This window comes from Balaenoptera ricei, chromosome 14 (assembly GCF_028023285.1).
Source record: "Balaenoptera ricei isolate mBalRic1 chromosome 14, mBalRic1.hap2, whole genome shotgun sequence".
In the NCBI taxonomy this organism is placed as follows: Eukaryota; Metazoa; Chordata; class Mammalia; order Artiodactyla; family Balaenopteridae; genus Balaenoptera; species Balaenoptera ricei.
This window is the reverse complement of record NC_082652.1, coordinates 91,905,449-91,922,374: the sequence shown is the minus strand read 5'-3', so window position 1 is coordinate 91,922,374 and position 16,926 is coordinate 91,905,449. Positions and strand designations below refer to the sequence as shown.

General features: G+C 49.8%; 1 protein-coding gene across 9 annotated transcripts in view; it reads right to left on the bottom strand.

Annotated features, from left to right (window-relative positions):
- Positions 1 to 635: 635 nt before the first annotated feature.
- The window catches only part of ZNF236 (zinc finger protein 236), a 98,976-nt gene continuing 82,685 nt past the window's right edge, over positions 636 to 16,926 (bottom strand). For 7 of the 9 annotated variants that reach the window (XM_059895609.1, XM_059895613.1, XM_059895612.1 and 4 more), the window contains 6 exons: positions 13,955 to 14,142; positions 9,605 to 9,733; positions 8,623 to 8,820; positions 6,349 to 6,478; positions 3,994 to 4,170; positions 636 to 3,179 (listed from right to left, as the gene is read on the bottom strand). In XM_059895609.1, the coding sequence (XP_059751592.1) occupies positions 3,055 to 3,179; positions 3,994 to 4,170; positions 6,349 to 6,478; positions 8,623 to 8,820; positions 9,605 to 9,733; positions 13,955 to 14,142 (947 nt within the window). In that variant the 3' untranslated portion in view covers positions 636 to 3,054. Of the gene's footprint in view, positions 3,180 to 3,993; positions 4,171 to 6,348; positions 6,479 to 8,622; positions 8,821 to 9,604; positions 9,734 to 13,954; positions 14,143 to 15,155; positions 15,223 to 16,926 lie in introns of those variants that run through there. The other 2 variants (XM_059895610.1, XM_059895618.1) reach the window with 2 other exon arrangements.

The window sequence follows — 16,926 nt, the reverse complement described above, 5'->3', positions numbered from 1 at the left end:
TGTCAGAGGACAAGGAGACGTTTGAGGGACTTCCTGATGAACTGACAGGCTGAGCCCCATTCTTGCAGGACCCTCCAACCACACGCCTGCCTTTAAGAGGGACAAGGAGAGCCTGGGGCAGGGCGTGGGAGTGCACATTTCTGCAAAGGTGTTTCCATTTGCACCTACCGCCGATCTTACGCAGACTCGGCCACTTGTGCAGCTCCCTCCTGCTCCCCAGCGCCCTGAGAGCCACATCCCAGTTTCCAGTTCAGTATCATCGGTGGGAAGGGAACACATTCCTTCCGCTTACTTAAGAGCTTCACCGTTACTTTACCACAGAAGACAGTTAAAGACAGTCATGCCCTTTCTAAAGGCGCTTAAATGACCAGGATACCGCTGAATATGGGCAACAGTGAAAACAACAGACACTGCTACCTAACACGGACGGCCTGCCTGTCATCACACCATATCCTGATTTTTAGTTTGAAGATCTGCAAATAAACCTTGCAAGGGTAGCGTTCATCAAGTGCAGAGGTACAGGAAAATATCATTAAAGTTCTTTTCTGTAAAAACGTACCTACCTGAGCTTGAAAGGAATTCATGTGCCAAACTATTTTATATTAAATATTTTAAAAGAAAAAAAATTAATCACATTTCCTAACTTCATTTTTTATTTATTGTTATTTCCAAAGCAGATACGCTATGATGAGATATTTTAAAAAATACAATTATCTATCCTCAAAACCCTGGTTATGCAGGAGACTAGAAATCTCTTGTCAGAAGACTTTTTATCAACCAGTAAAGTATAAAGATCAACCTGTACTCCACTCCACCAAAAAGTTCAAGTGATATTATGTCTTTACAAAACCTTATTTTTCAAGGAATGTCTTGCAAAGAAGCAGCTTTTATAATTAGGAAGTAAATCAAAAGAATACATTAATGTCTTGTGTTTGCCTGATAATAAACTGAGAAAACTCACAAAACGAATTATTGATAGATTTTTTTTTTTTTCTTTAACCAAAATAAAAGTAGGCTTTAGATTCACCTGGTAAGGCCTTACTTGGGCAGTGCACCAATACAATTCACTGAACTATGCTTTCTATACAATTAGGAATTAAACAAACCCCTTTTAGAGACTGACCTGAGATGACATTTAATGCTGAAACCAAAATAAATAACCTAGCAAGAACAAAATTTTTAAGATTTCAATCATTTCAACTTTGGAGATATTTGTTCACCAAAATTAATCAACATTTCTAAAATAGTTTAATACAAAATTATAAAAGAAAAGTGCATTAAAAGCAGAACCTTTAAACTCTGGCGCAATTACAATTATTCTGAATAACAGACTGCAGCCAGGTATACACACTGACATCCAAGAAAAACCTCAGGATATACAAGTCCAGCATCACAAGAATAAGTCAAATAAGGCTTTTTTTTTTTTTTTTCCTCCCTTAAAAAAATATACAATACATAAAGCAGTTTGAAAAAAAAAAAGTAATATTATTTAACAGTTTTCTGACTTAAATATTTTCACATAACAAAAGGTTTTATATCACTATCAATATTACTTATATACATATGCCAGAAGCGTGAACAACAACAAAAAATCAAAAGATGCCCCTTCAAAAAATAACAGTGAAATGTCTCTTTCTTCAGGAATCTGAAATGAGCTCCTCTCTTAATATACAAAGTCCACACAATATTTATATAATAAAACTGCTCTCTTCTGAAACCAGCGAGGCAATGAGAGAGAAAATAAAGGCGATTATTTTTCAGGAAAAACAAAAACAAAAAACCAACCCCAGCTTTATGTCACAATGACAAGGATATCCATTTATTAATAAAACGAATACAATACTGATCTGAAGTGCTCGTTGGGAGGTAAAAACTCTGTTGCTCTCTCTCTAACTGGGACTAGTGCTTATTTACAAAATATACTGTTCGGCCACACAGAGGCCCATATATCTGTATATGTACATATGTATTTATATATAGAACATATAAATAATTTCAAAGGAGAGATTCACATGAAGTAAAGAAGTTTCCATCTTTGGAATGCTGTGGGAACGACACACACTCTGCCCCAGGGCGGGGAAGGATTTGGTTTGGGACATGTTCAACGTGGCACCATTGATGATACTAAAGAATTCCCTGAAATAAAAAATACACCTGCTTATGCACGAAGAGAAAACCATGGGGCTCGTACAGGTTCTTACCCTCAAAGTACAAATACGCTCTTAATTACTGAGGCGGACAGGGCTGCAGTCCCTTTGTTCCCAGGAGACCATTCTGTGATTTCTGACCTGCAGCGCATGGCTTGTGCTTTCTGTGGTAGCCGACCCGTGTACCCGAGTTATCAGCTCGGGCAGCGCGAGTGGCATCAGCCCGCGCGGACAGCTGGATCCTCACCCGTGTGTCAGGCTTGCTCTACTCCCCGGGTGTACGCCCCCGACGCTGCATTCCTGTCACTAATGATTAGATATTTGTAATGGAGAGAGAACTGGTCCAGCCATCTCTCAAGGTACTAGTTATATTAACTTATGGTAGACTAAAAGTTAGAGTCAATTTCTACTAATTTCAAAATTCACAGAGAAGAAGATGGAAAAAACTTCCCTGCGTGTTGTAACATTTTTTCCGAACTTCATGCACCTATCTTATGTTTGCTTCATGAGCTATGCTTCTTATAACAGAAAGCATGAAGGAAAACCTATCTGGGTTTTTCCACGTTAACTTGTGTCTTTGCTAATACAAAGAAATCACACTACAATGAGAGTAAGATCCAGTTAATTTCTTTTTAACTAGACGCACTGGCCACGGAGTAGGTGAGACTGCTGATGTAGTACCTGAGTTCAGTGATTTGCAGATGAAACGACAGCAACGTGCTTCCATCTTTCCCAGCTTTCTTCCTGAAGTCTCTGAAAGTCAATGATTCTTTAGATAATTTTATAGCTAAAAATTTTATAGCTACTGTGGTAACATTTTTAACACTTGAGGCTTCAAAACAGAAATCCCAAGTGCTTTGTTCTTCTCCACACTTCGCTCTGGAAACGTCCTCAGGGTCGGGCTGCGTCAGAACACGTTGGCCAGGGTCTGCCACTCGCTCGCGGGTTCAGGCACCACCTCGTCCAGGTGGAGAACACGGCTCAGCACCTCCCCTCCGTGCTCCTGGGCGCCGCCGGGCTCCTGCAAGTTTCCTGCCATGGTGATAAAGAAAGAGTCCCAGACATTCACTCGCACAAAATGATTCACATTTAAATAAGGACAACTTAAACGGAGACAAGAAATTCCTAAGTTGATTTGTTTTCCTTCCTGGTGAAAAAAGAGCCATCTGAGCTGCAGGTTTCATAATTCCGTCGGTGACGACAATTACTGTTACTTGAATATGAACGCACACAGCGCTTGTTCCCTGTGCTCATAAAGGCTATGTTAATATGACATCCTTGATGAGCGATTACTAATTAATACTAGTGATAACGACAGGCACAATTTTTCTAACAGAAAGTAAAGCACAAAGCACTAGCGTGTAGATGTTAGAACTTCCTCTTCCTCAAAAACTGCGCAACACGAAGGGTCCTACCCCCGTGGCTCCCGTAAAGCCCTGGGTACCACTCCCGCCACGCTCAGGCCGTCCAACTCCCCTCGTGGTCACAGCACCTAGAGCAGCAGAGTGAGCCCGAGACGCAGGCTGTAACCCTCCCTGACTTGTCGGAGACACTCCGCGGGCTGCGTTCCCTGCCCCCCGCCAAGCCCCCCGCCCCTGCCTGTCTCCCTAAAGGGCGCGGGCATTCCTGGACAACACGGGACACAAGGCGGACAGGGGACGACCCCGCCCTGCCGGCACCAATGCCGGGGACTCAGCTCGGGGACACGGAGGCCCGGCTGCGGAGCCAGAGGGCACAGACTCGCCCGGCCCGGACCCTGAGCCTGAGCCTGAGGCGGGGACGCGGGGTAAACCCCGCGGGGCGCAGCACACAGAGCGCCGCGCGCCGGGCGCCCAGGACACCTCACCCGCGTAGCTGTGGGCCCGCTTCATGTGCAGCTTCATGTTGCTCTTCTGCGTGAAGCCCATGACGCAGTAGTTGCACCGGTAGGGCCGCTCCCCCGTGTGCTTCTTCATGTGCACCTGCAGCGCGCTCTTCTGGTTGAAGGCCTTCTCGCAGAGGGTGCAGTGGAACGGCCGCTCCCCTGGGGACAGACAGCACGGTCAGCGTCCCTGACAGACGGCGCTCGACGAGCACACACAGCACACAGTAACTCCGGAGAAGGGAGGCGAGTTCAACAACAGGCTGAGGACGTTCCTCGCTCAGGATGCTAACGCGCAGGGTTCCAGCAAGGCCACTCCATGGGGAGCCACGAAAGGCACCGTGATCAAAAGCTACGGAAAGTCCTAGAAGCACCCAGAAATAAAGGTAGAGCACATGTGGCTCAAACAAAACGTTTCTAATCCATTTTGAGCAGAAAAGCAAAAACACATTAAGGACACGGGAAGATCAAATCCAATTGACTAAAAGCATGATTTACACAGTATGTTTCAAATGGTACTGAACTGCTTTCAAGCTGATGTGGAAACTGACAAATGGAGGGAAAAGTTGCCAAGCGTGGCTTCTGCCGGGAGCCTGCCCAGGTGAGTGCCCGCCCTACGGCCACGCTGCGAGCCCGGCCCTCCCCACGCGGCGTCTCTCTCTGCTGCCACCCCCTGCGGCCCTGGCAGTCCTGCCACCCCTCGCTGTCACGCACCCACTTCCAAGTCCCAGGGACCGGGTCCCTTCCTGCCCCAGGGCCTGGCGCAGCCTCTCCCCTTGGCCTAGAAGGTTCTTTCCCACTGCTCTGCCTGGCTGCCTCTTGGGGTCATGTGCCAGCACCCCCAGGGCTGCCCCGGGAGCACCTGGTCCTCAGCCCCCAGGTGTCCCTCCACAGCCGACGACAAAGGAGGTCTTCCTGCAGCTCGCCTAGGGCAGGCAGAGTCCTAAAAATGGCCCCCCAAGGTCTCCTGCCCTGAACCCTGGGGCTGGGACTATGATGACGTCATGCCTGAGAAAAAAGAACGGCCACAGAGGAACCAGGTCGCTAGTCAGATGACTGGGGGTGACCAAAAGGGAGATTACCCTGCGGGCCCACTCTAATCACATCGCCCTTAGAAGCTGGGATTCTCTGGAGACAGAAAGGGAAGCTGAAGACATCAGGAGCCGGAGTGAGGATGGGGCACCCACGTGAGCAGGGACGTGGCCCCAGTGACAGCCACAAGGTGCCCACTTTACACACATGCCAAACCCTTCACGTGCATCTATGCTATTAAAAACGGCAAACAGTCATTTCTCTTAATTATGCTTCTGAATGAATGCATTATGAAGGAACAGCACGGCTGTTTTTCACTCAAGAGCTACTTGCTGGACACCCGGTGGGCACCGGGTCTGCACTGACAGGCAAGGGGCATCCCTGAGCACGCACGGCCCGCGGGCCGGGAAGGGCTGCTGGGCACCTGCTGACCACACAGGAGGCCCTCACGCCAGCCGGGGCACCAGCGGGGCAGGGCCTCTCGGGAGGAGGCGTCCGTGTGAAGGTGGGTCAGAGACGGCCGGCAAAGGGACAGAAGGGCTGGGAAGACGATGACCCGCCAGGGAGCACCGGGAAAAGGGTGGGCGCCAGACAGAGAGCTGGATGGGGGGAGAGACCTGCCCGTGGCCGGGGGACCTCGGGGGCTCAGGGAGGCCTGGCGGGCTCTGCCGGGGGTGCTCAGGGGGAGCCTCCGAGGGCTCTGGCCCGGCTGCAGGGTGAACAGAGGCCTGGAGGGGCGCAGGGAAGCCCAGCGAGGGTGGGAGGCCGAGCCCGTGGTCCCAAGGAGACGGAGGGGCAGAGGGAGGAGGAAGCCCGGGGGCCGCGGGGGACCCCGAGGCGGGGCGCGGGTGCCACGGTCCCCGCGGGAGCAGCCGAGGCCACGAGAGGCGGTGCGCGCACGTCAGAGGGCACAGAGGCGGGCTGTCCGAGGCGGGCCAGGAGGCAGAGAGGGGCGGGGCCTGCCCCTTCGTGTTGTCGTCTTCCCTAAGGCGAACTTGACAGACAGGCGGTGACAGAAAAGCCAGGAGAGAAGGCTCTGAAGATACGCGAGGGAGACGGGCCGGGAAGGTGCGCTGGCCCGAGAGCCTCTCTTTCCTGCGCTCGCCACGCCAACACAACAGCTTGTGCCTGAAGAAGTTGGCTGCGTGATAAACTGACGCATGATTAGGAAAAAACTGAACAAGCAGCCCCTGCTTCACAAGTAACGTGCCGCGTCATAAATGAATATCTACGCACTGCATCTCATCGTCTCACCAACCAGCGGCTTGCGGCAAAGATCGCTAAACCGGGGTCCCGCTGCGTGGTCACCTGTGTGGATGCGGCTGTGTCGCTCCAGCTGGCTTGGTTTGGCAAAGGCCTTCTCACAAGTGTCACATCTGAACACCCTCGGCTTCTGAGAGCTCAAGGAAGGACCGGCTTGATGTGTCTGCATGTGCTCCTGGTAAAGACAAACACACACGTGAAGAATACTGAAGATCATGACAGAACCGTACAGACTGGAAACAGGAGAGGGAAAACCAGTGCAGAAAGGCCCGTCAGTGGGAGGAGGACCACAGGCTCGCCTCCAATCAGGACCCTCGTGGGCGTTCCCGGAGCAGAGTCGGAGGTGGTACCCAGTGGATGGGAGGCCGGGCCTGCGGCTTGCCAGGGAGACCCAGGCTCCCCCCGAGCCCCTGGGCTGCATCTGGGCGGGGCGGTGTCTCGGCCTCCCTCCCTGTCGGCCACCATGACACTTGTTAGAGGACCGGGTGGGTATTCTGCAGGATGTCCCTCAACTGAGAGGTGTCTGACGTTTTCCTCATCACCAGACCAGGGCTGTGGGCCGTGGGCCATGGGGAGTACCGTGCCGTTTCCATCCCACAATACCATCACTGCTGGCACCGACTCTGATCACGCAGCTAGCGTCTGTCAGGTTCCTCCAGGGAAGGGCGGCCATTTTTACCCCCTCCCATCACGTGCCCTTGCTGCCGCTCGCCCCTAAGGAGCGGGGCCGTCCCCTCTTGGGGGCAGCGTCCACAGGGGCTACTCGGGATTCTTCCGCACGGGAGACTAGCGTGCTCCGTCGGTCACGTTCCCACCAGTAACGACCCGTGGAGGTTTCGCACTGTGGGCTATAATCCAAGTCTACTTTGTTTTCTCGCCCCGGCTGTTCCAGCTTTGGCCCCTAGGAACTCTTTCAGTTGCCCCCGTGTCCCCCTGACACGATCCCGTCATATACTGCGTGTGGGTGTGATGGGGACTTCCTTATTTTCTGGCACAATGTAATTTTTAAAAAATTCCAGATTTCTGAAGGTCATCAAGATGAAGTAACTTATAGGTATTAAAATGCCAGATTTAGTATTTCAAACTGTATAACACACCACTTTAGATGTTTATGGAAAAGTTACGTCATATATAGTAACATATATGATTTTAAACATCTTAAATTTTCTTTAACCATTTTTATTCTTTTCCCTCTTTAAAAGGATTTATTCTCTATCAGGTTGTAACATTAGTATAGTTATAATTTCTGTACTGTCTACTAAGAGCTAAGTGCAGTGCTTAAGTACTTTATATTCCTCAAAATAACCATAAAATGTTAAGTATTAACATCCTTATTTTATAAAGTAGGAAACTGAAGCTGTAGATGTTACATGACCTGACCAGGAGCACAGAGGTTCTAAGCGACAGAGTCAAATTCACACAGAGGTCGGACGGGGTTGGGGGTCCCTCAGTCATAAGTAGCACTCGCCAACCTCGCCAACCTCGGGCTGCAGCCTCTGCAAGAAGACTCCAATTGACAGTCAGTGTTTTGCTTTTAAAAACGAACACGGAGTCCTCTTTTCAGAACACATTAATACTGGGGTTTCTCATCTCAGAAAACAGTAGAAAAAGAGGTGAGAGGTGCAGGCAGATGTAAGCCTAGAGAACAGAAACTCAGTTTACTGACTGCCTGCCTCCTCTAAAGGCCCTGAAAAAGCAAGTGCGGGATTCACTGTGCAATCAGGCGTCACAGGATTCTCATGCTTTTGGTAACTAAGCAGCAGCAGAGGAGGGGTTCTGGCCCAGAAGTCACAGGCCGGGACACTCCCCCTGACCAGTGGTCCTGGAAGTCACATCACAGTACCCTTCCTCATTCTTTCCTCTACCGTGTGGACGTCCCAGAGTGGGACCCTCAGGTTGCCTCCAATGACTGGCAGCTACGAACAACGCTGACCTAACCCTGAGCTTGGGCGGGCATATATGCCTTTGTGCCGGCTCTCGCGGTGGGAGCCGCTATCGCTTGGTTAGGTATCGCCTAATTCCCCTGTAGGACGCCAGACCAATTCTGCAGCCTTGCCAGCCATCACGGAAGTTCCTGCTTCCGCAGAGCCCTGCTCATAGGTGCCGACAGAGCTCTCATACGTGTCCCCGCGATGGGAGAAACGGCATCTCAAGGTGATCTGTAAATATGTTCACCTCCACGGGCCTTTCCTCGAAAAGAGATGGGAACCGTGTCGCTCACTAGGAAGAGTCCTGACCCCACTGAGTCCTAAGCCCGTGCAGCGCCTCTGACCTTAAGCGAAGAGCAGCGACGCTGGCGGGAGGGCGGCGGCGGCGTACCTTGAGGTGCGTGGCGCGCTTGAAGGCCTTCCTGCACACGGGGCAGACGTGGATGCGCTCCCGGCCGTGCAGCTCCTTGCTGTGGTGCAGCAGCAGGGCGGCCGAGGCGAAGGTGCGGCCACACTCCAGGCACTGGTGCAGCCGGCCCTCCTTCTCGGGCTGCCCACCCTGGACCAGGTTAGGAGACACGTCCGTCACCTGGAGCGGGTCAGAAATCCCGGCTTGACGGGACCGGCGCGAGGGGAACAGGCACCCCGCCCCGAACCCAGCCCCCGAGCTCGGCTGTCATCTGTGGGAGGCGGCCGGCCTCTCGGCCTCCCGCGGGAGCCACTGCACCGGGCGGCTCAGGCGCGCCTCAAGCACACGGCCCGGGCAGGTTCCAGGCTGGGAGCCCAGCCGCAGACCCGGCCGCCAGGTCACTGCCGTGGCCACTGTGGGCGAGGTCCTCACCCCGCATCTTCACTGCTCTGAAAGCTTCCAGGAGTTTTTAGGCCTTTGTATGTGGAACTCTATCATTTACTAAGTGTTCTGTCCACCCTCACCCCCGCTGCCAAACTGTGTTTAAGAAAAAGGACTAGTCAAAGGACAAATAGGTCACGTACACACACGTGAATGTGTATACTATGAAACAGTATAGCAAGACTTGAAAGAATCAGCAAAGGTATTACAGGAAATCCTACAAAAAGAACAAAGGCAAGTAAGTGGCCACGTGCAATCTGATCAGTGGGCAAATAAAGAAGATAGTGATAAATTTAGAACTAGATTTCCGCATTATTGGAAAATCATGGAACAAACGAGAGCCAGTGTTAGCCCCCCACCCCCGGGTCCTCCCTGCTCAGCACCTGTCTCCCTCGGGAGACACACCTCCTCAGGCTGGCCCCGAGCCCGGCCACGCAGGACTCCCCAGGACCCCCCACCCATCCCTTCTGAAGCTACGTTTTTTGAAAACTATGAGAGATTGTGGGTAAAACGTGTGCAGTACCTGATAGGTGATTTCTTCACAGGCTGCCGACGGCTGTGGAGTGGGGCTCACCAGAATGACCTGGGGCGAGCCCGCACCCCCAGGGCCCGAGAGAGCGGGGTCCGTGAGCAAGGCTGGGAACTGCTGACCCTGGCAGAGGTGATTACTGCTTTAGAAGTTGTAACATGATCAAATCCAGTCGTAATTTAAAAGATCTCTTATGGTGCAGTAACTTCGGAAAACAAGCTGGCTGGTCCTCAAACGCTAACCACAGAATCACCATATGACTCAGCAATTCCGCTCAGAGAAACGAAAACCTACATCCACTTGAAACCTTGTACAGGAATGTCCACAGCAGCACTATTCACAACAGCCCAAACGGGCAGAGAACCCCGATATCCATGAACTGATGAACGGACAGACAAAATGTGGTACAGCTATACAGTGGAAGCGTATTCATCAGTAAAACAGAATGAGGACGACACGGCTACAGTGTGTGCAAGCCAGTGCAGGAGGCCAGTCGCAAGGACCAGAGTCTTACGACTCCATTTATGGGAAGCGCCCAGAATAGGCAAATCTACAGACAGAGAGTGGATCAGGGGTTGCCAGGGGCTGGGGGAGACCTGCAGGGCTGGGGTGGATCTGGGGTCGAGGGAGGGACTTGGGGAGTGACTGCTAACTGCTAATGGGACAAGGGTTCTTCTCAGGTGATGAACTGTTCTAAAATTAGATATGGTGATGGTTGTACAGCTCTGCAAATATACTGAAGACCATTAAATTGCACACTTTAAATACATGGGTGAACTTTACGATATATAAATTATATCTCAGTAACCTTGTAAAAAAATATATATATAAAGAACATTTGTTTAAAAACAGACATACAATTTTGCTATACCATACAAAACTACTTTGAGTCTTATTGCCACGCCAGCACACCTTTATCAACTGACTGTGAATCTGAGACAGAGAGAGAGAATGGATGTGGTGAGGGTGATGCAGGGGGTGAGTGCAGAGACCAGGTTCAACCTAAAGGAACCAACACTGTACTGCAAATGCTGGCTCCGTACTAAGAATACAACTTGAACTGCTACACTTGAAGCTGATTCTAAGCGTATTTCACACATCATCAAAACACTCACTCGAAACCATGAAGACTCCCCATCAATGCACAATGCTAAAGGGGTAAGGGGTCACACGACCATGAAGAACATGGCCCATGCCGTTGGGACCCTGCAGCTGAAGGTGAAGGCTGCGGCCTAATGTCCTCACGGGGCTGACACAAGCTGAGCTCCAACAGGGAAGACAAAGAGCTGAGGAGCAGGCGGGGAGATGAAAAACAGGGCAAGATGGCACTGTGAACACTCCCTCCATCAGAGAACTTCAGGTGCGCTTCTGACTGGAAAGACACTACCCAAGGCAGATGGGGAAACAAAGGCAACAGCGTAGAATATGGGGTATATGGGGCAGAAAATAAATTTACAAAGTCATCTAGAGTCTAGAAAAAAGAGAGCTTAAATTAAGATTCTTTACTTTCCACAGGCAATTTTTTAAAAAGTGAAATAATATTTTAGGTATCTCCATCCATCAGTCCAATTTTCTTACACAAACGTGGGATGGATTGAAAAGTTCCTATGTACCCTAATAAAGCATCATGTCCACTACCCCCCTTACATAGGGGAGTTAGTTGAATATTGCTACCTTCAAATAGCAGTTACTGTTGCACTTTTATGTGTCTGTGGCTGGCTTTGGCCCCCACTCTGATTAGACAGTTGGTACCCAGTACTGGTACCCAATTTTGAAAAATTAATCAAATTTGTCAATCAAAATTAACAAATTCACATTTCCTTATTTTATTAATCAAGAACAAATACAACTGCTGGCCAGAAATTCTGATACAACTGAATCAGTGCTGGCTCAATAAATTCATATATTCCCAACTAAAGCTAAGACATTTGAGACTCTTAGCTCATACAGGTTTATCAAGGGGAAATTACAATTCCTTTTTGTTTTGAAACGACAACACTGTAGAAGAGATCAGCAGTTGTCGGGGGAAGGGGAAGCAGATGTGGCTAAAAGGGCAGCCCGAGGGATCCTTGTGGGGATGGGCGTGTTCTGCGTCCTGACTCTGCCAACGACAACACCTGGAGGGTGCGGTGCCCTGGTCTTACAAGATGCTACCACTGGGGAAACTGGGTAGGGGGTCCATGGGATCTGTATCATTTCTTATCATTGCCTGAGAATCCACAATTATCTCAAAATAAAAAAGCTTAATTTAAAAAAAATCCTGAATACGATGTGATTTACTAGCTTACGGTTGGTGTTTCAAAGGCTAATATTAAGTATTCTTAATGCAAATGCCCTGATTCAAAAATCAAGTGCCTAATAAAATAAATGCTCAACAATTAGCTATACTTACAGAAATGATGACCTGAATCCGCTAAAATGGCATCATCTAGAAGTCACTTATTTTTGGTTTGCATTATTACTTGCAGTCTGTTTCTTCGCTATATTTCATTTACACTGAGGTGGAAATTGTAATAATTCTCATTCCCTAAGTGCACAAGAATTTTGTAGACCCCTGAGCACTGGCTGAGAGGAGCAGGGTTCCCCCTCAACTGCTCAGGGGGCCCAGGCTGCAGAGTCAAAATCGCCTGGGAGGGAGCGTTCTGGTCGGCCGGGACAGAAGCCCCTCATGTGCAGTGTCCCACGTGTTCCCTGGGGAAAGGGCCGGGCATGCTTGCAGGGGACCTCACAGGGCGTGAGCCCAGAGCAAGCAGAGGACACATCACTGTTCTACAAAGGGAAAGAGTGAGGACCTAGAAGAGCTAACCCATCTTCCCGCAGTCAAAACAGCCAGCACGCACCTGTGGCAGGATCAGAAGAGACCCTGCTCTGGATGCCACAGCCGTCAGCGTTTCCCTGCACAGTGAGAGCCCAGAGTGGAGACGAAGCTCCAGCCAGGAGAGCAGGTGAGCGTCTACTCCGCTGCCCAGCCTGCCTCTTCACAGCCAGGGGCACGCACAGCGAGACACACGCACAGCCAGCGACACGCACAGCCAGGGACACGCACAGCGAGACACAGGCACAGCCAGCGACACGCACAGCCAGACACAGGCACAGCCAGGGGCACGCACAGCCGGGCACACGCATAGCCGGTGACATGCACAGCCAGGGACACGCACAGCCGGGCACACGCACAGCCGGCGACATGCACAGCCAGGGACACGCACAGCTGGGCACACGCACAGCCGGTGACATGCACAGCCAGGGACACGCACAGCCGGGCACACGCACAGCCAGACACACGCACAGCTGGGCACACGCACAGCCAGACACACGCACAGCCAGACACAGGCACAGCCAGTGACACGCACAGCCGGGCACACGCACAGCCAGACACACGCACAGCCGGGCACACGCACAGCCAGACACACGCACAGCCGGGCACACGCACAGCCAGGGACACGCACAGCTGGGCACACGCACAGCCAGACACACGCACAGCCAGGCACACGCACAGCCAGCGACACGCACAGCCGGGCACATGCACAGCCAGGGACACGCACAGCCGGGCACACACCCAGCCAGCGACATGCACAGCGAGACACGCACAGCCGGTGACACGCACAGCCAGGCACATGCACAGCCGGGCACACGCACAGACAGGGATCAGCAGACAGGTCCGCTGTCGAAACTCTGACAGCACTTTACTAGACGGATTCGTCACTGTAATTAATCATCCTTTCTCATGAGTTTTCTAATTAAGCTCTGAAAGGTTTTTCGGCATCTTAAGCTCAAAGCGTTATCTAAAATGTACACCCTTCTATCCAGCACATCCACTGCAGGGATTCATCTAAGGACATAAGTGATAAAGAGCATACGAATTTCCACCCTACTAATAACAAAACCCTGGATGCAACGTAGTGCCCCTCAGTAAACTCATCTATAAGACGAACGGTGGTACAGTCATTATAAATGTCTGCACTGCTAAAATCATTGATGGGAAGATATTCACAATATAATTAACGAGAGGGGGAAAAGTTTACACTACACTAGATACACGTGAGCTCATTTCTGTAAAAGTTAGAAAATACGCATCTGTACACAGAAAGGTTTAGGAGGGTACACACACTCAGAAACGTTAAGTGGAGTTCCGTATGGGTAGTGGATTTTTTTAAAATGCTTTTCTGTATTGTCTGCATTTTCTTGTACTCCCCACTTTGCATTTAACCAATTACTTTTTCAATTTAATCAAAAAAAAAAAACACTTCAGCTTTGAAAGAGCGTATTCAGAACACACACTCAGGAAAGTGATAAGTAAAGTTCCCCGGGACGACCCCGTGGGGCAGGGGGAACACAGGAACCCACCTGAGAAGCGATGTTGAGCGTGACCGTGTCCAGCCCCCCGGAGAGCAAACCCTGAGTGTCAGCCAGGGTCAGCGTGACGCTGGCCTCTCCCCCGACTCCCGATGAGGACATGACCAGGTTCTGGGCAGATGTGGCAGACGGGGACATGGGTGTTGTCAAAGGCAGGCTTCCAGCTGTGGCATTAAGTTCTACAGAAAAGGCAAAACGGGAAAGTAGGTAAGTCCAATGTTATTCGCATGGGAAGACAGTTTTCATAAAGGAACAAATCTGTCATAATCGGCATTCACATTGCCTAAGCTTGTGAAAGTGCATCAAGGAAATCACAGTATCTTTGATTCCAACGTTATGGCAAGGCTTTTTAAATATCTACATGTCCTTACACGTAAATGTACTCTGCTTCTGAAGTGTAAACAGAGAAAAAGCCGTAAAAGAGAGTGAATAAGTGACCCTAAGGCCCAGTCACCGCTGCCAGTGCAGAAGGAGACTCAGACAAGAATTTCCAGGACACTGTCCTCATCCAGGACCAGAGACCAGCCTGGAGAGAGGAATGAAACGGGACCCACTGAGCGACGACCAGCTCCACAGCGTAACATCTGACAACTCTGCTTACACTCACCTATTCTGAAACACAGGCAATCAAAATCAACCTCATGCAATCCTTTAAATACTAATTTATCCTGCAGGACACCTTAATTTTCTTTGGAGAACAAAACAAAACACTATAATATTTTCCCCTTGTAGCTAATGATATAACAGAAAGGAAGACATCTGGGACAGATTGGGCAAAGAAAGGAAGGCCTTCTCTTCCACAAAACTGAAACTCATGCACCTACTGGCAAACGAAATGGGCTTAGCATGGTATTATCAAAGTCCTGTGGCGGGCACCAACAAAACACAATTTTTTTAAGTTTTTACTTGTAAGCATAACACACATGCACATGCACGTGTACACACACACACACACACACACACACACACAATCCTCACAAGCTGTCCTTCCATTCATCTAGCAAACGTGACTTATCACCCACTTGCGTCAGCCACCGTGCCAGGTGCTAGCGACCCCAAGATGACACCTGAAGCAGAAATTCCGAACACTAGTCCCTAAGTAGGTCTGAACACAAAACACCACGAGACTCCCGCGGTCCTCTGCTGAGACCTGGGTCTGCCCGAGTCGGGCACAGGGAACCAGGCTACTTACTTGTAACTGGCGTCCTCCACAGATCCACACTCCCGGAGTCCCACACTGTGCTGCACACACCTGGAACCTTCAAAAGCAGTACAACCATTAGGAGGCTGGGAGTCTCCGCTCTGAAGCAGCCACGCGGCTCCCGAGAACCTCGCCAGCCCCCCCTCGCTCGCGTCTGCACAGCGCGCGTGCCCGGCCGCCAGGACGGGAGGGGAGTGTGGATCTGCGGAGGTACCCGGGCCACCTCCTCACCAGGCATCCCCTCCACACACCCGAACTCTCGCAAACGCATGCAGGTGTGACTCTATCGGGAGGTGTGAAGATGAACAAGAAGGACCCTGCAGGACCTGGCGAGGAGCAGCTACACGAGCTGCCGTCCAATCAGAATCCCTAAGGAGAGGATGGGGTCGGCCGGCAGGGCGCCGGGCTGAGAGAAGCACGGTGGTGTGAGGGCCACGCTGGCAAAGAGCACAGCCACAAGCCGGCAGGGCTCACCCCAGAGTAGCCACCAGGACTCCAGACCTCAGCACAACTCCTGCAACTAAGGAGCCGCAGATCTTCTCCCCTTCCAACCAGTGAACTACGTCCAACGTTCTGAGGATGGTTAAGGTAGTGGAAGGTTCCAGGACGTGCAGCACACGAAATGCAGAGAAAACAGAAGCCTGCGAGTTCACTAACTAAGGGGAACCCTGACACAAAGTTCAGAGAAAAGATTGAACAACTTCACGGAAGGCCAGAGCTCATATTTCAACTCAAACAGTGTGGTGAGGCAACCTTTAATACTGTTCTTAATTCAAGAGACTTCCCACAAGAAGGATGATCCTAGTTCAGGCAGAACTAGTCTCAACATGGTTGAAAAGAACCTGTGTTTAAAAATTTTCTTACGCATGCAATTAAATGATTAAAATAATTAAAAACTGTAATTATATTTAATATAGAGCTCTTAGCCATATGAAAGTATTTGCTTAAAGCTCTAGAAACCATAATTTAAAATTCAAATTAACTACTCTTAACAGGAAAATTAAGATTCAATACTGAAGTAAAGACTGTAGACTCTTACTTTTAGTTCCCACTTATTTTTTCTTATTTCTTCTATTCCCCTAGGACACATCACAGCCATCTAAGCCCTACTTCACTTCATGACTCTAACTCAAAAAGAGTAACCTTTAAAGGATTAACAAGTTCTGTACTTTCATCAAACCCACTCTTTTTTCAGTCTTTGTTGGGATAAGTTTTCATAGCCTCTAAGAAAACTTAATGATAATTTTGGAGGGTTTCATAACAAGTTGACAAGGTGCGAGATCATTTTTTTCTTGAGATTAACAAAAAAGTGGTGAGAGGAGGCAGGGAGTCGGGAACGGGAAACATGCCCTCACTGGCCTCACCCCCAGGCAGAGTGGGAAGAGCGTCTGATTTTAAAGTGCATCCACAGGCGGGGACCGTTAACATTTCTGAGCTGTTGGGAAATAAGTAATTGATTGTACTTAAATCTAGGAGAAATGGAGGCCAAAATAACCTCACAAAGAACTAGCAAACAAAAAATTGATCTTTTCTCTCACTGAAAGCAGAACTCAATTTATTCATCAAAATTATCTTAAAAAGGGACTCAGATGACAATGAAAACACGGCGACCCAAAACCTATGGGATGCAGCAAAAGCAGTTCTAAGAGGGAAGTCTGTAGCAATACAATCCTACCTCAAGAAACAAGAAACATCTCAAACAAACAACCTAACCTTACACCTAAAGCAATTAGAGAAAGGCGAACAAAAAAACCCCAAAGTT